The sequence below is a fragment of the Eucalyptus grandis genome, chromosome 1 (assembly GCF_016545825.1).
Source record: "Eucalyptus grandis isolate ANBG69807.140 chromosome 1, ASM1654582v1, whole genome shotgun sequence".
Classification (NCBI taxonomy): Eukaryota; Viridiplantae; Streptophyta; class Magnoliopsida; order Myrtales; family Myrtaceae; genus Eucalyptus; species Eucalyptus grandis.
In genome coordinates this window covers 2,294,931-2,322,748 of record NC_052612.1, presented here as the reverse complement: position 1 = coordinate 2,322,748, position 27,818 = coordinate 2,294,931, and the positions used below count along the sequence as shown (strand labels likewise).

The following is a 27,818-nucleotide window of genomic DNA, read 5'->3' as shown; positions in this document are numbered from 1 at the left end:
CGTTTCTTTTAATAATTAAAAATTATCTCATGGGAATATAATATTTTGAAAATTTTCCGGGATATGAATATTTTGGATAAGAGCACATGTGTGAAAAAAAAATATTGCGATTTATCTTTGCGAGATTTGGATTTCGAGAAAATACTCATCGTAATCTTAAATCTTTATCAATAGTGATCGGTTGGTGAAAATGTATCGCGAATGTAGATTTGAAGGGGAAATCGAAAGCTTATCTCTTACCCCCTGTAAAAGCAACCGTGTACGATGACTGGATGAAGCTTCTTTTAAAAAAATTCAGAAAAAGTGAAAGGGGAGAGAAGCCATCCGTGGAGGAGAAAGGGAAAAAAAAGGAAAAGTCAGAACGTGAGAGAGAGAAAGGAAAAAAAAAGGAAAAGTCAGAACGTGAGAGAGAAAGGAAAAAAAAGGAAAAGAGAGAGAGAGAGAGGAGAAAAGGTAAAGTGAAAAGGGGTGATTTGACCCCTACTGTTCATCGTCTCCCCCAACTTGCTGCCCACGTTGCTGCTCCATCCGTGACGCTCGTTGCAGCTCCATCCGCACTGCTCAGAGCTCCTTCGTCTCGCCACGCTGCAGGACGTGTGTGCGACCACCACCGCTCCTCGCCTTCCACGAAGCCCGACGCCCTCCTCCGCTTTTCGCCGGTAATCGATCCGCTCAACGTCGCCTGCTGTTACTCGGAGCCGACTCGTGTGCCCTGCTCTGAGTACTGCCCGTGCCCCAAAATCGCGACGCCACTGGAGCCCCAAATCAGTCGTACCGCCGAGCCGATTTGCCCTCTGTTCGCGATCTGCCTGCAACCCGCGCTGGTCCGAGATCTACCGTCTTGCCCCGCCGCGCCTCCTTCGCCCGTGCCGCCCCTATCTCGCCTGACCCGTGACCAGCTGTGCCTGCTGCCGCCCTTGCCGGAGTTCCCCTTCGCCGGACCGATTGACCCGCTGCCCTTGGTGACCCACGGTTACAAGCAGGAAAAGAAAAACAAAAAAAGAAAAGGAAAGGGAAATTAGGTTGTTTTATTCTTTTTCTATTTACTTTATTTTATTTATTTCTTTTAAGTTTAGGAGTGATATTTATTTCATGGATTTTGTAGGCATTATCCATAGGGTCTTCCCTAAAATTATCGTAATTATTAATTTGATTCGTAAGATGTCGGATCATTTTTTTAATTATATTAACTTTTGGGGTTTGTTGATAGTGTTTTAAGTGCTGAATCAATGTAATTATTAATTTGATCCGTAAGAATTCGGATCAGATTTTTAGTTATTTTGAATTTCTTGTTGTGATAATTAGGGTTATAATAATCGTTAATTTGACCTGTGAGACAACAGGTTATTTTTTCGATTATTTTGATCCTTTATTTGATTGAATATCTTGATTGGTTAGATTTAGTTGATAATTGTTTTTTTTTTTAAAAACCACTAAAAAATCTAAAAAATACTTGAATTAGGATTCAATTTGTTTTAGAATATTTTTCGCTATCTTGCATATCTAGAATAGGGATTTTATTCCAAATTTATAAAAAAAAAAAAAAAAAAAAAAAACAAGAAGGCACATTCATTTAGGTTGTTAGTTTTATCATTATTTGAATTGCATGTGAAATTTTAATTTCGAAATTAATAAAAAAAAAAACACAAAGAATCATCATGCATATATCATGTTGAATTAGGGCATTCTTTACACGTCATCGCATATTAAATAAATTGCATGTTTAGATTAAGATAATATCTTAGTTTAAATTAGATAGAATTTTAATCTAGCTAGATCATTTTTGCATTTTTAAATAGAAATATCAAATGCATGTCATGTAGGTTCATTTAATTAGAACTTACTCGTAATTAGACTAAATCATTTAATAAATGTCGCATGACATATAACTCGCGTGCTAAATTATATGCGGCATGTCATCTTAGTTTAAATAATTTTGTATGTCATTGCATCGCATTGCATGTCATTAGAATTAGGTCATTTAGATGGCATTTAATTATTGCATTTCTTCATGTCATATAGTTTAGGTCATGCTGCCATGTCATCTTAGATGCATTGCATAAGTCATGATTTTCATTAAATAAAATGAAAACAAAAATTGAAATTGCGTGTTAATTAGAAATCATATCTAGGGCTGCTGATGTGAATTCTAATTTAACGATGCAGATGCTTTCGTTGCTCCTAGGTATGTTTTGCAATATTTAATTGCTTTCTTGAGTGTTAAATTGGTGGTATGCGCACATGTATGATCACCTCACATGTTAGGAAGTTAGTTTAAAATCAATTCAATTGCCAAACATTTTTGAAAATAAAAAGAATGGTACCGAAAGGGCATTAGAGAAATCTAATGTAATCAAGTCCCCGTACCCTTAGTCTCGGTTCGTAGGAGTAACGTAATTCTCCCATTATTTTACTTAGGTGTCTAATCGACCTACCATAAACTGATTAGTGACGACTCCTAAATGAAATCAATTTGCATGTTAAGAATTCAAACCTAAGTCGCGAATTGGTATGGGCTTGGGAGAGCCCGAGTTAAGTTTAGGCTTAACAATCCATTAGCCAAACTCTAGGTGGTTCATAACCCGAAAAATTGGTCGCGACACTGACCATCTCGATCGATCAAGTTGGTGTGGTTCAGTTGATGGGCAAATTCAAGTGGCCCCTCATTTGGTTCTCTTCTCATCATTTTTTATCAAGTCTCAATACCTTTCATGTGGCCGGGAAGCAGGAAGCAGTGACACCGGGTGCGTCGCTTGGTATTGAAGGGTGCATCTGTTAATCATCCGGAGCTCATAAAATGGTGAACATGGAATGTAACATATGATGATTGGTCTCTAGTTTTGGGGGGATTGTCATGAAGTACTGGAGAAAATTCTGTTGTAATTACATGATAGCGAGGGCTTATGCTTTGTTTGGGTTCTTGTTTCCTCTTTCCTTTTTTTTTTGCCCCCCAAAGTGGCTTTCGGGTTTTAGTTCTTGCTGTGTCATGGCTTTAGCTTTACTGCGTTCTGTAAATTACATTTACGGTTCCATAGCCACTTTTTGATACTGTGTTGTGGTTGCTCCTTTCACCAAAGAAAACACAGCAAGCATGCGCAATCACAGCTACCCGTACGGCATTTTGGATTATAACTTTTGACTTCTTTTCATGGGAAAAGAGAAACGCGTGACCGCTCTTTCGAGTTCATACATGGCTGTAGATCATTTTCAAGGACGGGGAAAGACGGAACACAAGTCAACGACCGCTTCGTTACGAAAGTGATGGCTCTGAGAATCGGTCAGAATGAATCTAGAAACAAAGGGACGAATGGCATTGTGGTCAACTTTGGGATTTTTGCAGTGAGGATGTTTCCCAGAACTTGTGTCTGGGACGATAATGTGGGAAGCTTCATCCATGAAACGGACTCTCTCGAATTCGAATGCCCACGTTTGAAAATGAGTAGAGATCATCAAATATTGCGGTTTGACCTTCTGGAACCCTTGAAGCATTCCTATCTGATTAGCTTAATGATCCTTCTTTCTCAGTCTAATTTCAGTAGCACGATCGCCGTGTAAAGGCCGAGATAACGATCCCATCTGACCAGCTACTGCGCATTCAGCCTAGCGGCAATCGCGGGCGATTGATCCCTTGAAACCCGACTCAAGAACAGGAACTGAAGTAGTGATTCCAGAAGGTGCGATTAGCGAAATGCACTTGCTCGGATATTAAGTTCTGCCAAAGCAATCTAAGCCTCTTTGGCTGATTAAAGGTTTAATAATTGAACTAGTTTTAGCGAGTTAAGCATTTTGAAAAACAAAAACACAAGTTTGACTGGTTCAAGTCCAGGCCCGCCACTCATTTACATCTAGAATGATGCCCCCGGTCAAACACTCAAAAAGTCAACGCCACTTTCAAAGTCCTAATTTTCCAAATATCTGGATTTTTATTCTCTTTTTGTATTGCATGGTCGAAAATTGCTTAATTTGAAGCTCATGCAAATTGCAAATTGCCCTCATCCGTCACTATAAATATCCCAGCCTCACCTTATCAAAACTACACTTTCGAGCCATCATCATTCCTCCCTTCCAAAAAGATGACAACCCTCAAGCTCAGGAAGCTCCTCCTGACCGCCATCGCGGTCGCTGTGATCATCGTCTCTGCCCTGCCTGACACGACCTTGGCCCAGAACTGTGGGTGCGCGGCCGACCAGTGCTGCAGCCAGTGGGGCTACTGCGGCATGGGGGATGACTTCTGCGGGGAGGGTTGCCGGGAAGGCCCGTGCAACACGCCGCCGCCAGCGAACGACGTAGTGGTGGCGGATGTGGTGACAGAGGCCTTCTTCAATGGGATAATCGGGCAGGCCGCCGAAAGCTGCGAAGGGAAGGGCTTCTACTCGCGAGGAACGTTCCTTGAGGCCGCAGGGAGTTATCCTCAATTTGGCAGGGTCGGGAGCGTCGACGATTCGAAAAGGGAGATTGCCGCATTTTTCGCTCACGTCACTCATGAAACTGGACGTAAGTTACCTCTCTTAATCACTTAATGAATCAAATTACGAGTAGAACGTGATCAGAGAGTTGTTGCTTGTGGATATGCAGATTTTTGCTACATAAACGAGATAGATGGAGCTTCAGAGGACTACTGTGATGAGATGTACACTCAATACCCATGCAACCCGAACAAGGGGTACTACGGCCGCGGCCCGATCCAGCTCACCTGGAACTCCAACTACGGCCCGGCCGGGGAGAGCATCGGGTTCGATGGGCTCAACTCCCCCGAGACCGTGGCCACCGACCCGCTGATCTCCTTCAAGACCGCTCTGTGGTACTGGATGAACTTCGTCCGACCGGTCATAAACCAAGGGTTCGGAGCCACCATCAGAGCCATCAACGGCGCCATCGAGTGCGACGGCAAGAACCCCACCACCGTCCAGGCTCGGGTTCAGTACTACACCGAGTACTGCAACCAACTCGGGGTCGCTCCCGGAGATAATCTCACTTGCTAGCCAAGAGTAGACTGTACGCGAAATCAAGTTGTTCATGCGGAACGCCAATTAGAAGTAGTTTACATGTGTGTTCGTTCTATCAATAATGCGCACAGCACTTGAAAAATGGAGAGAAGATGAGGACTTCATAGAGAAAAATGGAAATAAAATAGCAAGTTCTAGATTTTTTTCAATTCACAAGACATTCATATATCATCTGCTTATTTAGGTATTAAGTATTTTGTTCGGTGATGACATGGACCCGTCTAAGCTTAAGGGAATCGCAATTAATTAAAAGGGAAGTTTCGAACAAGAGCATGTGAGGTGGAGTCGTTTTATGAAAAGAGAGTCGAGAGTAAATCCTATTTCAAATAAGGGTATGAAATGAACAAGTTAGTCTTGAGTAAAAGTCCCAACTTGGCCGGAGAAGTGTATATTCCATGTAAATTTCAAGTCCCTCCGATTTCCATCATTTCGACCGAGGTGAGTTTCCTAAATTGACGCGACTGATCTTTCGCTCTCCCAAGAGGAGGCGATTGCAGCCTGTTGAAACTAACACCTTGACAAGGTGTGGGCATATAATCATGGAATACCACACCGATGGTAGCGACGACGGTGATGGTAGGAGGAAAGTCTTTTTTCTAGCGTTGCTTTGGATTGATTGGTTGAATTTGCAGACGCATTTTGTCTCATTTTATGCGAGTCGATGCATGTGAGTTCTATTTTTTTAATGACAGGTGGTATCCACTGTGCATTTTCTAATTGGACTGTGGCTCCAGTCTTTGTTTTTAAGATTTTCGTACTCGTGCCAATCGATGTCATCTTTTTCTTTTTATTCCTTTTTTCACTTTTCTAATTGGACCTCATTTGTCGACGGTCGCCTTCACCGAAGTTCTAGCCATGATCTCTTGGGCATGCTGGGTCGGCGCTTCGGGCGACTGCAATCGGAGGTTGGACCGTCCGTCCTAGGGGCCAGAATGTTGGCGACCGGTCACTTCATTCATGAACCGTCCGGAACACATATGTTCCGCTGTTTATTCGAATTGAGCCCCGACTACATCGCCTTGGTGTTTGTAGCTTTACCGGTCACGCACCGGGCTAGCCCTCGTGGAGCCGAGGATGATTGATCCTTGTTGTCGCGGCTCAGAGGCGGGTTTCCTAAAATGGGCATGATCGTTAAATGAAATTTTCATTCTTACACATGCCGACCGACGTGAACTAGCCGTGTGAATTGTTGTATGAATGTCCCGCCAACACTTGGTCGCGGCTATTGCTGTCCATGATCTTGGTTTTGGTCCGATGATGGAAAAACTAGATTTGCATTTCTCCATAGGTTGTTAGTAAGTACTGATATTGAGTGTGTGAGGTTGGAATCCTCCTCCGATTCCGTTGTGCACAGCCTGAACCTCTCCTTAGTCATTGTCGCTCTTTTGTCGACTGTCGAGACCCCCCGCCTGAGCTCCCTTTATTTTCATAGAGAGAGAGAGACGAAGACTAGCAATGGCTACAACAATCACATACAAGGATAAGTATCCTTTCGATTGCTCTACCGCGATTTGAGTTTAATATCTTACATAAATAGTTCACGTACGATGTTATGTATATTTATTTTGTTCAGATTTCAAACTTCTCAGATTAAAAGACAAATCAGCTGACTCATGACTAACTTGAATGTAAATCATATTAAACAAATTAAAAACTCAAGAATGACATTACTTATTGAGCTTAAGTTTAGGAATCATGTTGAACAAATTAATAATTTAGGGACGATATAAGGACCTTTTCTGTAATTATCCTAAAATTAAAATGGTAAAGACTCATCGATCAATCAAATCCCTAGAAAGACCTATGAGTATTGAAATTTAGAAATTGGTAAAAGTTCATTTTTCTTCTTCTTCTGATTTTATCTAGTGAGCTCAGGGCATTGTTTAACGAGCTCTTAGTCTTATTTGAGACTAAATTAGCCATCCTAAGGTCTTACTCCAGACGAGATCTGCTATGAATCTTCTTTTGAGAAAATTGTCCCAATTCATGGCCTTATTTGAAGTATGCCCTTAATTACAAGTTTGGTGATAGGTTCAAGTCTAATACTCTACCTTTTTTTTTTTAGATTTGTGAAATACGCTTTATGCTTTCGTAGAAAAGACTTGTCTAGATTCACTTCACAATTTGGTCACGTGGTACCCACACGATCAATAATTACGACAAATTTTGTTCATACAAACTCGAGTCCAAATAGAAATCTCCTTCCGAGCAAGAGCGTTTTGACTTCTAATGCATTTTGCAACTTTGAAATTGTCTATGGAATCAAAATCGACATCTCATTATATGCTTGCCGAATTGATCATTATCATTAAATAAGCGACATCGGCTTATAAACTTAACTAGCAAAATGAAATGTCACTTGCATGCATTTCACGTTCATTCGACTATGTACAAGCGGTCGAAGTAATTGACGCTAACCTTGTTAGATCTACATGAGAGAGGGGACAAAATCCAACTGGGAGCAAAGAAGCAATCCAGAATAAAAGGACAAATATAGTGACAAAATTTATGGTTAAGAGCAAAGAGGAACTATGCTCAGATGCCCATGTCAAGAGCAAAACAAAAAAGAATGCGGTTCACAAGTAGACGTTACTCTCAAGCGCATAACATTACTTCGGACCAAAAATTTAGGGTTAGAGCTGACCGGTTCACTCGAACCCTTATAATGTAAATCATTTCTTACCTATACATAGAATTATTATTGGACCTAGGGGGCCGGCGACCACCACCCGCCACCATAGGTCCGCCACTTCGGAGCACCTTATAAAGAGACACGAACTTTCAATCCTTATAATTGTAATTCCCTTGTATCAACGGAATAGAAGCCGGAAATCCCATTTGATTATTCCTGTGGGTGATTGATCCCTTCATAGCCAACTCAAGAGAGTTGTCAGATATTTTGCAAAAGTAACTTGCTCAAATTAAAAGACAATTGTCAAATTTTTAAGGTCAATTTGCCAATGTGGTCCAATGTGGTCCTTCAGCAATTTCCGGCCAAAATTATGCAAAATGACTAACTTGGTAAATTATTAAAAGGTTTAAGACTAACTTGGTACAATGGAAAGGTTTAGAACCAAACTAGCTATCGTACAATAGATTTATGATCAAATTGACATCATTAAAGATTTAGGATTAATTTGGCCGTCGTAATTTAAGTCAGGAATTGCAGTGCAATGTGCATGGTGATTTGTGTGTGGCCACTTTTTATCTCTAGATTAATGCCCTCCGGTCCAAAACCCCACGTCAACACCATCATCGCAGTCATCGTTTTCAAACTGTCTTTATTTTTATCCTCTTCCCATTTTGCATGTTCCAAATTTGCCGGCTTTGGAGCTCTTGCAATGTTCCATCAACATTGTTCCTCTCGTTCATCACTATAAATATCCAAGCCTCACCTCATCAAAACCACAATTCAATCCGTCATTCCTCCCTTCAACAACAAGATGACAACCTTCCAACTCAATAAGCACCTCCTGCCTGCCCGCCGTGCTCGCTGTGATCATTGTCTCCGCTCTGCCCGACACCACCTCGGCCCAACACTGCCAGTCCGCGCGACCTGTGCTGCAGCCGGTGGGGCTACTGCTGCATGGGGGACACCTACTGCGGGATCGGCTGCCAGGCGGGCCCATGCAGCACGCCGCCACCGGCAAGCAATGTGTCGGTGGTGGACGTGGTGACGGAGGCCTTCTTCGACGGGATAATCGGGCAGGCCACGGAGAGCTGCGAAGGGAAGGGCTTCTACTCGAGAGGAACGTTTCTGGAGGCCGTGGGGAGCTATCCTCTGTTCGGCAGAGTCGAGAGCGTCAACGATTCGATACACGAGATTGCCACATTTTTCGGTCATGTCACTTTTGAGAATGGATGTAAGTTGCCTCTCTTGTAGAACGTGATTGAATGCAAAATCGAATGCAAGACTAATTTGCGACTGATCTAAAGCGAAAAAATTGCTGCTTGCGGTCGTGCAGATGTGTGCTACATAAACGAGATAAAGGGAGCATCCATGGACTTCTGCGATGAGACAGCCACCAGTACCCATGCAACCCGAACAAGGGGTACTACGGCCGCGCCCCCTCCAGCTCTCTTGGAACTTCAACTATGGCCTGGCCGGAGAGTGCATCGGGTTCGACGGGCTCAACTCCCCCGAGACCGTGTCCACTGGCCCGCTGATCTCCTCAAGGCTTCTTTGTGGTACTGGATGAACTTCATCCAGCCGGTCATGGACCAAGGGTTCAGAGCCACCATCAGAGTGATGAACGGCGTGCTTGAGTGCGGTGGCAAGAACACGGCCTCCGTTCAGGCTCAGGTTCAGTATTACACTGAATACTGTAACCAACTCGGGGTCGCTCCAGGAGATAATCTCACTTGCTAGCCGGAGTAGACCATTAAGTGAAAGCAAGTAGCGTGTGGAACGCCGATGAACCGGCAAGTAGTTTTCAGGTGGATTCATTATGACAATGATGCGCACAACAGATGAGAAATAGATAGTTGTGACTTTCAGACTGAGATATCGTGAACTAAAATTGCTGAATGAAGTGGCAACACTAATCATTTTCACCATATTATCCCTTCGATCATGTAATTCTTCAACGGATTTTGGAGGCAAAACTGCAAAGACAATGAGGGCGCGAGTTCATGAAGAAAATTGCAATCGAGTATCTCGATTCGATCAAACTAAACCGTTGGGACTAAACGATGGCAACAAATTGGACCCTAACAAATGTTTTTATGAGTATAGTCCTCAGCAAAAGAACCAACAGGATCAAGTGCCTTTGCCCTGGTGAAAGCACAAAGCAACAGTCGACACGACACACAGAGGAGAACGTAGTCCCTTCAGGGCCTGCTAAATTAGTTACAACTCGATATAGTTAACAAGAGAATTCAGATGATACAGGCAGCTAAAATCTCAGAGCTTCCTGATACAAAGGAACAGCCTTTGGTCGAGATCGAACTGATGGAGATTAGAAGGGTCACCTTTCAGCATCATGAGAAGTCCTCCAAATGAAACATATATCTCCCTGAAGCCAAGAAAACTTCAGCATCAGTAAATCCTAAAAAACACCTACTTATTTGCTAACCAGATCAATTGAAGATTCCTAAATACACAATATCGTGCATTAGCATCCACATGATCAGCAGACAACCACGAGACTAGACATGAGGTCCCAATGCGAAATCTCCCGCATTAGTATCCCAATGTACACATGAGGTCCTGATGCAGTGGCACATCAAAATATCCACTGCATCAGTAGTTTCAAAAGCTTAGCTCTCGTGTATGATTAGATGGCCCTAAGATTACAGGTTGTTAAGTTAATCTGTTAATGCAGAAAAAAAATTGTTGCTGTCAATTGAAGATTTTGAATAACTTGAGGTGAGGGCATGTAAAAAGAAAGCAGAACACCAGACTAAGATATGAGGTAAAAATGAAAAGGAAGTTGTCATGAAAAAAAAAAAAAGAGCTTTCACTTGCTAATTTACTCTCCAAGCTCTAAGCTGGTAAGAAATAGGCTCAAGGTCCAGTAGGAAGCAAATGACACAACATAAAGTAGATCGACAAATTGAAGACACAACATTGTCACAAAAAACCATGACATTATATCAACGGAGTTCTTTATAGAGTTAAGAACAAAAAGCCTCCCATAGCATAAATGTTCCATCAACGTTCAAGGTTAAAAGAAAAGATAAAGGTTCAAAGACTTCTATATGAAGCCAAAAGTTAAATTCTAACTGTCGCATACCAAAGTAATGAAACGGAGATGGAACAAGCATGACTAAAAAAAAATGCAAGTATAATTAATCAGAACTTACGCTTTGACTCCTTTTCCTGAACCTTTAGAAGCCCTTCCAGGGTCATCCTCAGATATCTTGTATAGCTTCCCATGCATAACATATTCGTACTTGTCAGCAAGGGATTTTCTATTACCCTGACAATAGTTATCACTAGTCAGAGACTCAAAGCTATTATAAGAGTATGAAATGCCAAGAAAAGTATGAAATCCTAAGGAAAAAGAAAGGTTTATGAGTTCAAAGCAAATTATCCCAAGGTTTGAAGTAAATTGCTGGCTTTCTTGAGTAAATGGCACCCAATAACATCAATAATAAATTGGAGAACACAGAGACTACCAAGAGATATATATACTGGTAACGGCAAAATCAACTGGATGAGTTCAGAAAAGAGAGAATTTTCCTTTTTGTTATCTACAACAATGCTGGAGCCTCCAGACCACCAAACGAATTGCTGATTCTACTAAAAAACAGCTCAGGATTATGATTGAGAGAGTTTGGAAAACCCTAGAACAGCAGCCCAATTATTTACATTATTGGCATCACCAAAGGTAACGAGTGAGATAGACAAGCATCAAGTTATGGAGTAAAAGAAGCAACAATCCACTGACTAACAAAATAGGCAAGAGATAGTGAACAAAAGCAGGAAGATCATACCGGGGTATAATATCCTGTATCAGGTGTTCCATCTGGATTTAATGTACTAGCCAACGCCATGGTGAACTTTTGTCCTTCTTTCATTGGGTATATTTCAGTATTCACATCTAGATGCATGAACATGTCGAATCTTTCACTCCGTGCTTCAATCCGAGTTACTAAAGAAAGAAAGCAAACCGTGAGTAAGAAATATCCACAAAATACTGTAAAAAAACTCTTGAGGCATGAACCATATAGTTTGACTACTTAACATCATTAGGGCACACCAGACACCATAAACCATTAGTTCACAACTCCAACAAATAGCTCCTTATTCAATTAAACAACAAACTAAAAGCTTCATTTGCGAGTCGAAATATAATTCTTATCTTAGGGCACCTCACAGAGAAAGAATCCGAGCAGCAAGAAGGATGTCCGCCCAATTTCACCATTGCCTATGTAATAAAAGAGTCCACTTCCATTCACTGCTCCCCAATTCCAATGCATTCCATTGTTTTACCAAATGGTTAAATTAAAAATCAAGCTATTTCGAACAACTAGAAACTTTTCGCACCAATAAATAAAATCAATAGGCACATGTCATGCACAGTATAGCTCATTATCTGGCTTATCACATCCCCAGTCAATTCTTTTAAAGCAGCAACTAGCTCAACTTAAGTTACCCCAGCATATAGCAATCGGTGCACAACAACTCTAAGTTTGGAGCAACAAGACGAAAATGGAAAAGATCTTTAAGCAATATCTCCCCATCACAATTTTACTAATCTTTATCCCTTGTGGCATCATATTTCCTGATCACAAGGCGTTCACAGGGCAACCAGCACAACATTTACATGTTGACTGCCAACAAAGACCTAGGGCAACGAAAACCCGAGATTAAGGGGCCTCAGTAGCAGTGAAACCCACACCATAGTTAGCTTAATTACAGCGAAACAGCAAGAAACCATGAGCAAAACTTCACAAACCAGGGTGGTTGAAGAGGCCTCACCAACGTTTGGGATCGCCGCCAAACCACCACCCGGCATCGGTCGTTCAGTCCGACCGATGCCGGCCATGGTCGTTGGCCAAGACATGGCTCGGCCCCCACTGAGGTTAACCGAGGGACAAAACTCGGCCTAAACGACCAGGTACCATTCGAGATAGCCCTGATACCGACATCCTCCAACACCTACCAGTGCCATCACCGGTCACCTTCCCTTTCCTGGCACCATCCACGACCAACCCACAAAAAGAAGAAAGAAAATATATGTAGACCTAGCCTAGACAAAATGTCGAACACCCGGGGTGCGCCGACTGAAAAGCTAACGAAGACTCAACTGGGAGATGAATCAACAGTCAAGGCAGAAGCAACATCGGAGACTCGAGCGGGCCAGAGAACCGCGAGCTCCGGTCCGGTGAACTAAAAAAAGATTCGAATAAAAGGAGGCGCTCGGGTGACGGGGCCCTACTCGGCTCGACGACGGCGGCCCACAAGCAGGTTCGAGATGGCACGAACCGAGGCCGACCACCCTGGTGTCGTCAAGACGAGATCATCGGGTCAAAGGGGACTGAACTCGAAACGAGAAAATTAGCGGAGAAGAAGCAAGCGGAGCAATCGAAGAGGAGGCAAGGGCGTACCTTTGTCGAACTTCTTGCCGTCGGGGTCGAGCCTCTCGACCTTGAAGACATCCTCGAGAATTATCATCTTTCACCTATCAAGAACCCCAATTGAGGTCGATAGCCCACATCAGATTCAACCCACGAAAGAACGAACGAAGAGAGAGAGAGAGAGAGAGCGCCATACCAGAGCAGACAGGCGAAGAGGTTGTCGACTGGTGTGAAGGAAGGCGAGACAGAGAGGTCGGCAGCTGGAGGAGACGAGGGCTTATTTGTTTTGCCTTTTGTTTTCTATTTAATGGAGAATCAACTATGCAGGTTGGTTTTTTTTTTTTTCTTTTTTACTAGAATATAATTGATGTCATATTCTTGTGGTCATTTTTCTTTAAAAAAAGTAAACTATATTATATTTTCTCTTGGGGATTATAAGTTCTATTAATATTTAAAAAAATATTCTATGCTTGATTATAGCAAAGCTTAGATATAGTTGGTTTTTCACTTTCCAATCTAACTAAATTATGTTCATGGTAGTCGCCATGTGCACTTTTAAGGTGAAAAAAAAAAGATTTTTAAGTTATGTCGTAAATCAATAATTTTCTTTCTATTGAAAATTTACATTTTTAACAATTGATAAATACAAGAAAGATCACCATCAATGGAGTTACTTCCATGCAATCATAAATTTAGGAGGTAATAGCTGACGGTTATCAAAAGAATATGTTCGAGGAACTTTTTAACATTTGATTTTTCTTTATTTTAAATATAAAAGTCGAGGACCATAAATTTTTTTTTCTTTCAAAAGATTGAGACGCCGAGCTATCCAAGTTAACATAATTTACCTGTTCTATTTTAAAGTAAGGCACATGCTAAATTCAATTGTTGAAGACAACGATGTAAAAGCATGCGCCACATTATTTGACACGACAGAATAATTCATTGGTCGTTTTATGCATGTTTTTTTAATATCAAATGTTAAAGTACGAACAATACTTTGTAATTTTTGGGACCTTAAATCTTTTTTTCTCTGTTTTTCCTCGAATATCTTCAGAGTGTTTTATTTTATAAATGTCGTATCCATGGGCAACTGTATATACAATTTCTTTAGATTGTGTAGATTACCAATAATATGTCTCCTTATTAATTATTTAATTATTTCCTAGTAAATGGATTTACTAAACTATAATAATAATAATAATAATAATAACCCATATGGCATGAGTGTGCACATTTGCTGGTACATAAAAAACCAACTTTCAGATTTGGTGTCCACATATCTTAGGACCAAAATACTTTTATCTCATCAAAACATAGATGAAGTAAACTAGTGAAAGAACGATAAGAGTACTCCCGCTTCACCAGCCCATCGAATCCCGTAAGTAAACAGATTAGTTTACCAATCGAATCCGGTAAGCACCCGATCGCCGCGTTCCATACATAAAACTTTGTCGATGATGCTAACTTTCCAAATGAGCCGGGGAGTTTCCCGACCACAAAACATGCCTTTCAAGTGCTTAAGATTCACCAGCCCTCAATTTTCTTCAGGCAAACTCAATAAGATGCCCGCATCGTTTAAAACTCAAGTCAATCAAAAGCATTTCAGTTTTCCAATGAAGCTGTCAATTTCCATCAAACTTGAGCATTCTATAAGAGCCATCCTCTCTAGCGTCAAGCAACTAGAAAAAGACTGGCGTTTTAATTATGCCAGGACAGTTTTTTCAGCGTCAGAACTTTTAGTTTGCTGGCCATCTGCAAAAGCACGACAATCCATTGCAGAATGAAACATCAAGTATTAGAGGATGATATAACCAGAGGACAAAAAAGCATACTACAAGACATATAACACAATTTGATTATGATCCATACTTCACCTGAGAAGCCATTGTAACAAAGTTCAAAACCGACTGCATTCTTTATATGAATATTTGCTGCCCTAAAATCTGGTCGAGGAAAAGCCCAAGAAATCAATCTTAAGTTCAAAAGACAATTGGTGAAGTTGCCCATTAAGAGTTCCTCCATCCAATCTATGGAACCTTAGATGCCCAAACCTTTCCATCTCTTCAATAGTAATATGGAATCTTGGAAAACAATGCCAGGCCAGATTGCGTGCTTGAACGTTTTGTTTCCTCTGTGGCAGTAAAAAATAGCCAGTAAGTCGAAGTTCCTCTTCTCTTCTCTGTTCAATAACTACATTTCACAGAAAGAGAAAGGTACTTGTTGAAGCTTTGCTTTATTTCTAGGATCTGTCACACCACTTTGATGGACGATTTCCCTCCCAAGATCTCTTAGTTGATCACGCACCAAGGACATGCTCCTGAGGATGCCGATCACCCATTCTTGGAGAAAATGCACAATCCTTGCACATGTGAATTGCCTTATTCTTGTTCTCATCAATGAAAAAGCAAGCAATATCTGGAAAAATTGTCATCAATCAGTACTTGAGGCATCATATAACTGATCTTCAACTTTCCTAAGACATCATCATGAGGAACTTTACTGAATTTGTCTTGTCTCTTTTCATATCTCCTTCCTTTTCAGATAAAGCAAAGAATATAACGCTTCAAGAGCCAAATGAAGTTGTCCAGTTGTGGAGACAGCGTCTTTTGAAAGGATGTCATAGTCATCTAAAGAAGTATCTCTCTTGAAGGCATGCCTGCTGAAAAGCCGGGGTCCATGATCAAACTCATTTCTTTTAGTTCATAATCCAAAACATCATACATTAATTATTTATTATGCAAAAAAATTATATTCCTAGATGTAGTAACAACTCTAGAACCTGAACCACAAGGTTCACTTGTTGAAAAACTTCTGGAGTTGCTCACTCTTTTCCACATCATCGAAGACCTTTTTGCAGAGTGTTTCTTCAATCCTCTGCTCTCCATAATCAACGTCATCAATGTCATTTGCCAAAGAAGAATTTACAATAACATTTTTGCAGAGTATCTTTTCATCTCTTGATAATTTTTTCTTGGATGTCTTCAAGGAAACTACTGCACATTCCAAAGTGAGGCGATAGTTGATTCAAGACGACCTTAGCAAGAGTTGTCTTGCCTACGCCCCCAATTCCTTCATCTCTTGATAACTTTTTCTCGGATGTCTTCAAGGAAACTGCCACACACTCAAAAGCGAGGTGATAGTTGATTGAAGACGACCTTGGCAAGAGTTATTTTTCCTATGCCCCCCATTCCATGAATTATAACCAGCCACGCACCAGTTGTTTCAATAGCTGATAACTTTCTCAGATCTGCCACTCCATTATCCATTCTGACCAAATGTTCAGTCACGGACTTATGTATTATCTTCGGCTTATTTATTACCACCCCAATAACCAGTTTGATTAGCCCTCCTCGGCTGTCACAGTTAATTGCAAACCGATTTCAGTAAGAAAAAGATCATAATACATCCGTTTATATTTGAATAGTAAATGCAAAAACCACAAGACTAGACATGTAAACATGAGGTCCCGATGTAGTAGTAGGTTAATATATCCACTGCATCAGTAGTTTTAAAAACTTGGCTCTCGTGTATGACTAGATGGCCCTACAGCTAAAAGGTCTTTAAATTAACTTGTTAATACAGAAAAGAGTATTGCCTTCATTTGAAGACTTTGAGTAATTTGAGGCGAGGATTCAAATCATTACCAAGAGTCGAGACTCTGGATAGTGATCAGCACATGGATAAGTTATATTGGCACATAGAGGGAAAGTAGAAGCAACAGATGAAGATAAGAGGTACAAATGAAACTGGAGGTTGTTATGAAAAAACATGCTTTCACTTGCTAATTTACTGCCCAAGCTCTAAGCTGGTAAGAAATAGGCTCCAGTTCCAGTTGGAAGCAAATGACATGACATAAAGTAGATAGACATCTTGCTTGTTGAAGACATGACATTAATAAGAAAAACCATGACACTGCATCAATGGAGTTATTTATAGAGTTAAAAAGAGAATCCTTCAATAACACAAATGTCCATAAAAGTTATAAGGTTTAGAAAAAGAAAAGATTAAGTTTCAAAGATTCTTCTATATGAAGCTAAAAGTTAATGTTAACTGTGGCTTACCAAAGAATCGTAAGAGAGACGTAACAAGCATGACCAAAAAAATTGCAAGTAAAATTAAGCAGAACTTACGCTTTGACTCCTTTTACTGATCCTTTATAAGCCCTTCCAGGGTCATCCTCAGATATCTTGCATAGTTTCCCCTGCATGATGTATTCATACTTGTCAGCAATGGATTTCCTATTACCCTGACAATGGTTATCACTGGTCAGAGACTCAAAGCTATTATAAGAGTATGAAATGCCAAAAAAAAAAAAAAAAAAGTATGAAAAACTAGGGAAAAAAGCAAAAAGAGAGATTCTGAGTTGAAAGGATATTATCCAGCTAAAAATTAGTCCTCTAGAAAAGACCCAAAGTTCAAAGGAGTAAATTGCTGGCTTTCTAGCAAATGACATTTAAGTACTAATAACACTAGACTGGAGAATCCAAAGGCAGCAAGAGATATATATCTCTATAGTTCAAAATGCTAATCACTGGTTACGGCAAAACCAACTTGATGGGTTCAGAAAAGAGAAAATTTTCCTCTTTGTTATCTACAAAAACCTTGAAGCATCCAGACCTCCAAGTGGATTGCTGATTCTACTCAAGACAGCTCAGGCTTACAATGGAGAGAGCATGGAGAAAAGGTGACGAATGATATAGAAAAGCATCAAGTTATGGAGAGACTAGAGAACAAAAATCTACTGCCATTAAAATAGGCAAGAGATTATTAACGGCAGTAGATTGTGAACAAAAACAGGAAGATCATACCAGGGTATGATATCCTGTATCAGGAGTTCCATCCAAATTTAATGTAGTAGGTATTGCCATGGTAAACACCCTTTCACAGGGTATATTTCAGTATTCACATCTAGATGCATGAACATGTCAAATCTTTTGCTTTGTGCTTCAGTCCAAGTTACTAAAGAAAGAAAGTAAACTGTGAGTTAGAAATATCCACGAAATAATGTAGCTGAAGACAGCAGGAACCACATAATTCGACTACTTAACTTCATTAGGGCACACTTGACACCGTAATCCATGAGCTCACAAACAAAAAATTAAAAGATTGTTTGCATGTCAGAAGATAATTCTTATCTTAGGGCACCTCACAGAATGAGAATCCTAAGGACGTCCGCCCAATTTCACGATTGCCTATCTGAGGAAAGGAGTAAAATTCCTCTTCCATTCACTGGTCCCTAATTCTGATACGTTTCCATTGTTTTATCAAATGGTTAAATTTAAAACTCAAGCCATTTCAAACAACTAGAAACTTCTTCCAAAGCAATAAATGAATTCAGTAGGTGCATGTCATGTGCCATATAGCTCATTCTCCGGCCTAATACATCCCCAGTCAATTCTTAAAGCAGCAACGAGCTCAACTTAAGTTAGCCCAGCATATAACGATTGGCACACAAGAAAGTAAACATGCCCCAGGTAACAACACCCTTTGTATAGGGTATTCTAACACTCCCCTTCCCGAATGCTAACATCATTCTCTCAAGTTTGGAGTGACCAGAGGACATTGCGAAAGCTCTTTAAGCGATCTCTCCTCTTCACATTTTTCCTTGTTTTTATCCCTTCCGGCGTCACATTTTTTGGTCACACCAACATTTGACCGCCAACAAAGACCTAGGGCAATGAAACTTCAAGATTAAGCAGTCTCAAAAGGAGCGAAAACTACTCCATAGTCAGCTCCATAACCGCGACACAGCAACAAACCAGGAGCAAGATTTCAGAAACCACAAACCAACTGGAGAAAAAAGAAGAACATTCCACGCACCGAATCTCTCAACAAGCACAAACACAACCGATACAAACAAACCAACTCTCTTCGTTTGCTAGGTCCCATTAACAGACTCAACAGTAAATTGGCGTCTGCGCGAAAGATGAATGAAAAACGGAAAAAAAAGAACAGTTTTTTGACGAACCCATAACGAGAAAATTAGCAGAGAAGAAGCAAACGAGCAACAGAAAAAGCATGGGCATACCTTTGTCGAACTTATTGCCGTCGGGGGTCAAGCCTCTCGACATTGAAGACATCGTCGAGAAGCATCATCTTTCGCCTATCGAGAACCCAATTGAGGTTATATGAGATTCACACCCGAAAGAACGAACCAGATAGAGAGAGAGAGAGAGAGAGAGAGAGAGAGAGAGCGCCATACCAGAGCAGACAAACGGAGACGTTTCGACTGGCGTGAAGGAAGGGACACGGAGAAGGAACTAATTCTACTATGATTATAAAAGAATCACCTTCTACTGTTGGAATATATTACAAGGTGACTCTTCACATTCTTCCTAATTCAATTATGAACATTTTAATTTATAAATTCAGTACTAAATTTTTTTATGTTATGCCAACCGAGTAGCTAATTTCACTAAGATGGATACTTAGCGTTTTATATGGTATGGTTGGTGTTAATCTAAATAATTTTTAATAAAATATTATTACTATTATTATTATTATTATTATTATTATTATTATTTGAAATTATTTAATTTTTCTTTTTTTCTTTTTCCTCTAGCTAGTCGCTAAAGCCTCGACGACAGGCCAAAGCAAGAACCAACAAGAGGACCTCACTTACCTCTAGTGAAGCCCACCCTATCTCACTGTCATTAGGCAAAGTTGGCCTCATCATGGTAGGGCAAAGTTGATCTCACCCAGCAATGGCAACATTCTCCCTCGCTAATGGCTGATGAGGGCAAGCTTCGCTAGAGGCTGGCGTGGTCACGTCTCTAGCTAGTCGCAGATGCCCCCACAATTGATTAAAGGAGGAAGAAAGGGTATATTTAAATATTGTTAAAAGTTATCCATGTCACCGTTATCCTCCTCAGTGATTTTCGATTAAAATTGCTTAGACAAACTAAATTGACAAAAAGGGAAAAAATTATGATTTGATTAATAAAATTTAAAGGTTAGAGATTAAATTGATAAAATTAGAATAAGATTAGGACTTTTTAGATAACTTTTCCAAATGAAAATGGATTAAATTCATCAAGTTGTATGCGATCTTTTTCGATTCGATTCGATCCGATCCGATCATACCCGCTCGTTTCATACGCCTATTCACCATTTAGGACATACCGAACCCAAAATCCGAAGTGGAGGCATGGAGGCTTTCTCTGTCTCCGTTTCGCTCTGTACGACGGCGTCTCCACCAAGCGCCCGCCACGAGCATCGTCACCTGCGGGCTTCGCAACAGTACGAGAAGGCCACTGTGGAGGTCGAACGTTGTTGTCGACGGAGGCCACACGAGCCGTCCAGTCCCTCATGCTGCCCAAATCCACTCTTCGGTTGAACCACGCCCTCGGCACGATCCTCGCTCGGCTCTCGTAATCCCATCTCTCGAACGCCTTCGCTGAGCTCAAGAGACTGAACGAGGTCGACTTGGCCCTCGAGGTATCGCCTTTTACGCAGCCGGGGCCTTCCCTTGTTGGAGTTTGTGGTTCTGGGTCTTTATATTCTTTGCTTTTCTCGTTGGTTTTTGAATTCTCGCTTTGTAACTTTGGCGTGTGGTGTGTGAACAATATCTGCCCGTGAAAATAGGAGTTGGAAGTTTAGAAGGCCATTTTTGATGTCTGTGTGAGTTACATTCTTTGATTGTAGCGGATGCTTTAACTGGTATGAGCAGAGCAAGTGATCTGGCAACTGAGTGTTGCTCTGAAGTTCAGTGAATTCGTTTTTCGTATTGGTTATTGGTGATTCAACCGGTACATCAAGCTAGTGAGTGGCATGGGTGAATTGTAGAGAACGGGTTGAGTGCTGACCAATGAGATTGGGTTACCTTGTAACAATGATTCTTGTAGGCTTTTTTGGCCTTATAGATTTTAACTGTGTTTAGGATTTTCTTAGTTTGGGTTTGGGTACTCCTTTTAATCTTCTACACTAGGCGTTCATAAAGAAAGCAGAACCACTGTGCAGATTAGTCTTAAATTAAAAGAAAGCAGAAATGCAGGTTTTACATGTTCATCAAGGGAAACAGCATAGGGCATATTCAAACTACTGTTCTCATTAATATTTTGAGCAAAAAAAGAAGTAAAGTAATACACTCACCATGTACGTACGGGTGGTGTGAATTGTGGATGCACTATTTCAATATTCTCTTTTTACTGTTCTCATTCTATCTAAAAGGATTCCAGCTATAGGTCCCCGAGTACATGTGCAAGGAGGAATGTTATGGAACTGATCTTGCATTGCTTTGCGAAATGATCCAACTGTTGGGAAAGAACAAATGGTTGCTCTCGCTGAAGTTGTTTTCTCTGGACTTCTGAAAGAAGGGACTGAACCTGACACAAGGCCTTATGCGGAGATGATTGGAGCATATCTTAGAGCAGACATGATTGAAAAGGCAATGCAGACTTATGAGAAGATGAAAGCACCTGGTTGTACCCCAAATGAATTCTGGATGCACTATTTCAATATTTCCTTTTTATTGTTCTAATTCTATCTTAAAAGATTCCAGCTATACGTCTTCGGGTATGTGTGCAAGGAGGAATGGTGCGAAACTGATCTCGCATTGCATTGCGACATGATCCAACTATTGGGAAAGAACAAAATGGTTGCTCTTGCTGAAGTTGTTTTCTCTGGACTTCTGAAATAAGGGATTGAACTTGACACAATGGCTTATGCCGAGATGGTTGGAGTATATCTAAGAGTGGACATGATTGAAAAGGCAACGCAGATGTATGAGAAGATGAAAGCAGCTGGCCGTACCCCAAATGAATTTACCCTGATGATTCTCATAAGAAATCTAGAGAAGGCCAGAGAAACAGATCTGGTAGAGTTTGTGAAGAGAGATTGTGTTCAATATTTGGATTCTCCTAAAAAGTTCTTAGAAGATGTCAACAGAAAATTTGTAGGAATTCACTCTTCCATACTCATTCTAGCATTATGTTCTCTATATGCATATCCTTCTGCATGGGCTTCTCTCTGATCCTTCCTGTTTTAAGCAGCTTTAAGATTATCTTTTGATACGAATGCTCATGTCTCTTGGATGATATCTGGGGATGAATTTTCTTTAAGGGCAGTCATCATTGCTCAAAAATGAATGTTTGACACAACATAAACTAAATCTTTATATTCTTGGCTTGTCCAGGTAGGAGTTCTGCACATGCTACCCCTAACCACAGTATTTTCTGGCCAGTGGTTAAATTTGTTCTTCGCTTTCTTCCGAAAGTTGTTCTGCTTCCTTGCATGTTCTGCATTTATAATAAGAATGCGTTCCTTCTTTACATTACTAGTCGCTTATAATGAATTCTTGGGATTTACAATGTAATTCTGTTGTTTGAGTCCAGTGTTCCATTCACTAACGAAAATTTCCTGAGGCAGGGAGAAGTATTATTGCGATAGCTCTAGCTTTTGCTATCCTTTCGCTTTCTAGATGCTTGAACTTTACTTTTGACATATCTTCATGGGAAACTTTGCCTCTTGAAGATGAGGTTCTCAACTTCTCTTCTTGTTCTTTTACAGCCGAATAGGAGATCGATTGACCTAGGACTCACGGCTATGCAAGCATGGGCAGCTGCAAGTCCTGCTCCAGCAATGAAAACAGGCGCCACTTTTGAACGACTTCTGTCAAAATCGTTACCCATGGTTCACAGCAGGATCTTGAATATTTTCTTCTATTGTGATATAGATACGCATTCAAATTAGTTAAATTGTGAAAATTCAATCATTACTAGATTAACTCTGTCCTATTTTAACCGAACGTGTAACTATTCAATCAATTCGTTGGGTGCTATGTGATTTTGTTAATTCTCGATTTGAATGTTTATCTGGTATATTGCAAATTTATTGAGTTCTTCGGCTAGGTTGATTTTTCTCGGATTGATGTATAATCACTAGATATGTTGAAGAGAGTAACTTGTATGATTATTAATTTGAGCCGCCTTATTCGTTAAGCTTTTGACACGCTAAAAGGTGAGGAGAGACAAGTAGCGTGATTGCCTCCTTTGAATGTAGCCCTCATTTTAAGGTGGTTTAAGAGGATCTTATTTTCCTAACCTGTCTAAGCGCGCACACATGACTTCTTAAATAGTATCTCATTGAATAATAATATCTAGTGTCTATTTACACGTGGAATCTATAAACACTTAAATAAACTAATCATGGATATTGAAGTTTCCTAGCTTGAAACTCAGTAATTACAGGTGAATGTGCAAGTTGAATTGAGATATGGTCGATTTGACAATAAAACATCAACTCAGCACAAAGCAATCAACATCATTCGTGCATAAGTTCGTGCATAATATACTTTTCTTTTGTCATTTAATACATAAGATGCCTTACTTGCGTTCATTCGCAGAATAGTTGGTTAGAGATTCTTTTTCCTAGTTAGGTTTTGAAATAAATACTACTTTCTAAAAATCAAGCAAGGAACAATCTCAAAACACACATGTATAATAGTTGGTTCACGATTCTTTTTCCCAATTAGGTTTTGGAATAGACACTATTTTCTAATAATCAAGTAAGGAACAATCTCATCACACGCACGCACACCTATAACAGTTGGTTCACAATTCTTTCTCCCAGTAGGGTTTTGGAATAGGTACTATTTTCTAAAAATCAAACAAAGAATAATCTCAATACACATATATCATAGTTGGTTCATGGTTCTTTTTCCCAATTGGGTTTTGGAATAGATACTATTTTCCGAAGGTCAAGCAAGGAACAATCTCATCACATGCACACACATATGTAACAAAAGGTTCACCATTCTTTTTCCTAGTTGGGTTTAGGAATAGATACTGTCTTCTAAAAATCAAGCAAGGAACAATCTTATCACATGCACATATAATAGTCACAATTCTTTTTCCTAGTTAGGTTTTGGAATAGATACTATTTTCTAAAAATCAAGTAAGGAACAATCTCAACATATATATATTGGCTTGTGGCTTTTTTTCCAGTTGGGTTTTGGAATAGACTGTTCTCTAAAATTAAGCAAGGAATAATATCAATCCCATTATTCGTCTATAAATTTTGTTGTACCAGAAATTATGTTAGAGAGGATCAATAAAATTTAAACTAAGCAAAAACATGGCATTTAGCTCTATTTTGGATTTGGGGAATAAATAGAACATCCTAGACTTTGTCATATTGAGTCTCACGCTTTAGGTCCTTCTTATTATGTTTGCACCCCTTAAAAAAAACAACGAACATTGCATTGTTAACTATAGAATAATTAATGCACGCTTTGTTACAATATGCAATTTTAATCCTTATGCCAATAAAATAATGGATGGCTGTGAGAATACGGTGGAAATCGCACGAGGGGAGAAAAATCCGTTAAGATATCCAAGCGAAGCAAAACAATATAAAGAAAAAAAAATGATCACAACTCTTCTAATTGATTACAAGAGAGTCAATTTCAATCATTACAGATTTGTTTCAGGTTTGCTAAAAGGCTAGCTTCCCTATCCTTTCCAAGTATCTTGGTTTTATCGGCAACCGGATTCATTGATTTCTATCGGACAGGCATTTAATTAGTTATTCTTAAGGGTGCAATGTTAAAGCTTTTTCTATTTAAGAGTTACATGATTTATGACCCTCAAGGAAGTTGCTCAATTTATCATGGTGATCAAGCCAAAAATACCAAAAAGGAATCAATTCATCACAAAGCTAGGTAGTTAATGACGAAATTTAAAGTCGAAATTTAGAGAATACTTTTGTCTGTCCTTGCCACATCCCAATTGACCTCACAAATGTCATTGCGTGATTCAACAACAAGCTTTAGCTTATTGATCATCCACAAACTGTTATCTCTAGTGGAGTTCAAATGAGCACAATCTTTAAAATTATTCCTGAATCATATAACTTTTGTTTCAAATGCTTATGTAAGTTATATTGAAAACAAATTATGTTAACAAAGTCAAGGACATCCATTTGATTTACAATTAAAATAAGATGGTAAATAACAACAATAATATGTCATCCAATTAATAAGTTGATTGATGAAGTATATTTATGGAGATTAGAGATTTCCTTGTTAGAAAATATTATTAGATATATTATTAGATATTAGGGATATTATTTGGTATTTCGTGATTTTAAAAAAAAAAAAAACCAATTGAGTAAAGATGTAGTCTTTATTGATTCTATCTCCCTCTCTCTTAAAGATCCTATAATATTTACATGATATCAGAGCCACCGAGAGAAAAGCAATTAAATCAAACCTTAGCTTTTTCTGTTTTTATGCTGTCTTTAGTCATCTCATGTTCAATAACTTTCTGATATTGTTGGCATTCAACAACACTACTATGGACGTTTTTTGTTGCAGTACTCTCTTCTAATAACGACCACCATTGATGAGTGAAGTCGTCGTCAAATATCTAGGTAGCTGTGAGCATCAGAGTCAAGCACACCTTCATCAAACAACCAAAGATGAGCGTCGTGGGGTGGTGTCATCAAGTATCCAGGTAGCTGTGAACACCGGAGTCAAACACACTTTCATCAAGTAGCCAAAGATGAGCACTGTGGGGTGATGTGGTTTAGTTTGCTGCAATTCAAGTTGGGCTTCCACACAATTCTATCAAAATTGTATGAGAAAGATATGTCAACTTTCTAAGCATGTGTTGCTTTAGCGCTTGTCAAATCTGGTTTGTTTAGTGTAAGGTCAGATTTACACGGTGTCTGATCACAGACTTTCAAAGAAAGTTGCACCAATCATACGCAAGCTGCATGCTTAACTTGAGGGGGGAGTGATGAAGAATATTTATGGAGATTAGAGATTTCCTTGTTGTAGAATATTGTTAGAGATATTGTTAAATATTATGGATATTATTTAATACTTAGTGAATTAAAAAAAAATAGCCAATTGAGTAAAGATATAGTCTTTACTCATTTTTTTCTCCCTTCTCTCTTGAAGATCCTATAATATTTACATAGATCATTTATAATTTGCAACAGAGCTTATTTGATTGAATGAACAAATTTCACTTAACACAAATGAATATCACTTAAGTTCAAATATTACGATTAACATACTTCACTCACTCTAGTGTTATTTTATCTTACATCTTTATTTTATCTTCCTGTATTTAGCAGCTTTATGATCAGATATGAATTGCTCGTGTCTCTTTGATGTTATCTGGAATTGAATTTTCCTTAAAGCCAGTAGTCATTGCTCAAAAATTGGGTGTTCGACGCGACGCGAAATATAGCTTTATACCCTCGTATTGTTCAAGAGTTCTGAACATGCTAACCCCTAACTGCAGCACGTTCTGTCAATCATCCACTTTATTCTTCACTTTCTTTCGAGTGTTGTTTCGCAAGAAATTTACCAAAAAAATTTTAAACCTATTATAATTGTGCCTATTTAATCTTAATTTTTTTTAAGTTAAGTTAATCTTAAACCTTTTACAATTGTGCCAATTCAATCCATTAGGCCAAATTTGACCTACCGGCATTCACATGACAATTTTTTAATAATATTTTATTTATTCGAATTATTTTATTTTTTTTTTCTTTTCTTTTTTCTCTTCTTCCACTTTGACTTATTTTCCCCGTAGTGGCTGGCAAGGCTCTAGAAAGGATCACTGCCCTCGTCCAACCTCACTGACCTTGACCACGGCCTTGCTGCAGGCAAAGGTGGCCTCGCCGGCGGCTGGCAAGGCCATGGCGATCTTCAGCCGTGGTTGTTGAGGCCATGGCGGCCTAGCCTTCATACCAAGAATTGTTTTGCTTCCATGCGTGTTCTGCGTTTATACTAAGAACGTATTCCTTCTTTTCACTACCAGTTGCTTATCATGAAAACTTATGGAGGCTGAGAGAAATATTATTGTGACGGGTCTAGCTTTTATTGTCCTTCCCTTTGTTTATGCCTAAACTTTACTTTTGACATATCTTCACTTTAAACTTGGGATCTTGAAGACGAACTTCTTAACCTCTATACTTATTCTTTTCCAGCCGAAGGGGAGATCGAGTGATCCTGTTTGAGGACTTTCAGCTATGCAGGCACGGGCAGCTCGAAGTTCTGTCCAGCCATGAAACGACGCACCACTTTTGCCCACTTCTATCGAAATCATTGCCCATGGTTTGTAGCAGGATCTTGAATTTTTTTTTTTTTTTTTTTTTTTTTTTTTTTATAGACAGTGAAATTAATCAGTTCTATCTTTGAGAGAAGGAAAACGGAGGGGGAGAAAAGGGGAAAATTTTAAGACTATAAAATTCAAATTAGTGCGTATTTCCTTTGTATTTTCCTCCCCCGTTCCAAATATAGGGAAAATATCATGTACACTAATTCAAAATTTTTTAATCTGTGAAATTACAATCATTACTGGATATGACTCTATCGTATCTTAATTAAACGTATAGCACTGCAGTCAATTTGTTGGGTGGGATGTGGTTTTGTTAGTTCTTGATTACTGGACATGTGGAAGAGAGTAGCATGTATAATATTATAAATTTGAACCATTTTATTCTTTAACCTTTTGACACTCGAAAGGGCGAGGGGATGCAACTACCACGATTACCTCCATTCAACGTAACCCAAATATAATTATAAATTCAGCCGGATGAGTTCTCAATTTTAAGTTAATTTAAGAGGATTTTATTTTCCTAACAGGAGGATAACCTACTCATCCTATACAAGCACACTCCTATGACTTGTTAGATAGTATCTTATTGAGCAATAACATCAATTGTCTTGTTAGATGTAGTATCACTAAAGAATCCAATAAACTAATCACGGATATCGAAATTTCATAATTCGAATTCCAGAAGTGGATGTGCAAATGAAATTGAGATAGG

At 39.4% G+C, this 27,818-nt stretch overlaps 2 protein-coding genes, 1 long non-coding RNA gene and 2 pseudogenes across 4 annotated transcripts; 3 read left to right on the top strand and 2 right to left on the bottom strand.

Moving 5' to 3' along the window:
• The first annotated feature begins 4,050 nt into the window (after window positions 1-4,050).
• LOC104444468 (endochitinase EP3) lies at window positions 4,051-5,175 on the top strand. Its single transcript, XM_010058474.3, has 2 exons — window positions 4,051-4,494; window positions 4,576-5,175. The coding sequence occupies exons 1-2, from the start codon at window positions 4,074-4,076 to the stop codon at window positions 4,980-4,982; spliced, it is 828 nt and encodes a 275-aa protein (XP_010056776.2). The 5' UTR covers window positions 4,051-4,073; the 3' UTR covers window positions 4,983-5,175.
• A 2,888-nt stretch (window positions 5,176-8,063) lies between these two features.
• LOC104429976 lies at window positions 8,064-9,375 on the top strand (annotated as a pseudogene).
• Window positions 9,376-9,661: 286 nt separating this feature from the next.
• On the bottom strand, window positions 9,662-13,349 carry LOC104445264 (DNA-directed RNA polymerases II, IV and V subunit 8B). Its single transcript, XM_010059436.3, has 5 exons — window positions 13,228-13,349; window positions 13,062-13,135; window positions 11,445-11,602; window positions 10,812-10,927; window positions 9,662-10,021 (listed from the first exon to the last, which is right to left on the bottom strand). Exons 2-5 carry the CDS (start codon window positions 13,126-13,128, stop codon window positions 9,910-9,912), a joined length of 453 nt encoding a protein of 150 aa, XP_010057738.1. The 5' UTR covers window positions 13,129-13,135; window positions 13,228-13,349; the 3' UTR covers window positions 9,662-9,909.
• Window positions 13,350-14,261: 912 nt separating this feature from the next.
• On the bottom strand, window positions 14,262-19,135 carry LOC104446821 (annotated as a pseudogene).
• Window positions 19,136-20,155: 1,020 nt separating this feature from the next.
• LOC108957784 lies at window positions 20,156-22,826 on the top strand. Of its 2 annotated transcripts, none has more exons than XR_005548069.1 (2): window positions 20,156-20,471; window positions 21,218-22,826. It is a non-coding gene; the product is annotated as an uncharacterized LOC108957784 (long non-coding RNA). The 2 variants fall into 2 exon arrangements; XR_001984810.2 differs by having other exon boundaries at window positions 21,212-22,826.
• Window positions 22,827-27,818: the final 4,992 nt, after the last annotated feature.

Bases quoted from the DNA above. Each gene is read 5' to 3' on its own strand.
- LOC104445264 (XM_010059436.3), bottom strand. From the start codon at position 13,128: ATGATAATTCTCGAGGATGTCTTCAAGGTCGAGAGGCTCGACCCCGAC. The intron at 11,603-13,061 runs GTACGCCCTTGC...TTCTTTCTTTAG, and splicing joins CGGCAAGAAGTTCGACAAAG to TAACTCGGATTGAAGCACGG. The intron at 10,928-11,444 runs GTATGATCTTCC...AACTATTGTCAG, and splicing joins ATACAGGATATTATACCCCG to GGTAATAGAAAATCCCTTGC.
- LOC104444468 (XM_010058474.3), top strand. From the start codon at position 4,074: ATGACAACCCTCAAGCTCAGGAAGCTCCTCCTGACCGCCATCGCGGTC. The intron at 4,495-4,575 runs GTAAGTTACCTC...GTGGATATGCAG, and splicing joins CGTCACTCATGAAACTGGAC to ATTTTTGCTACATAAACGAG.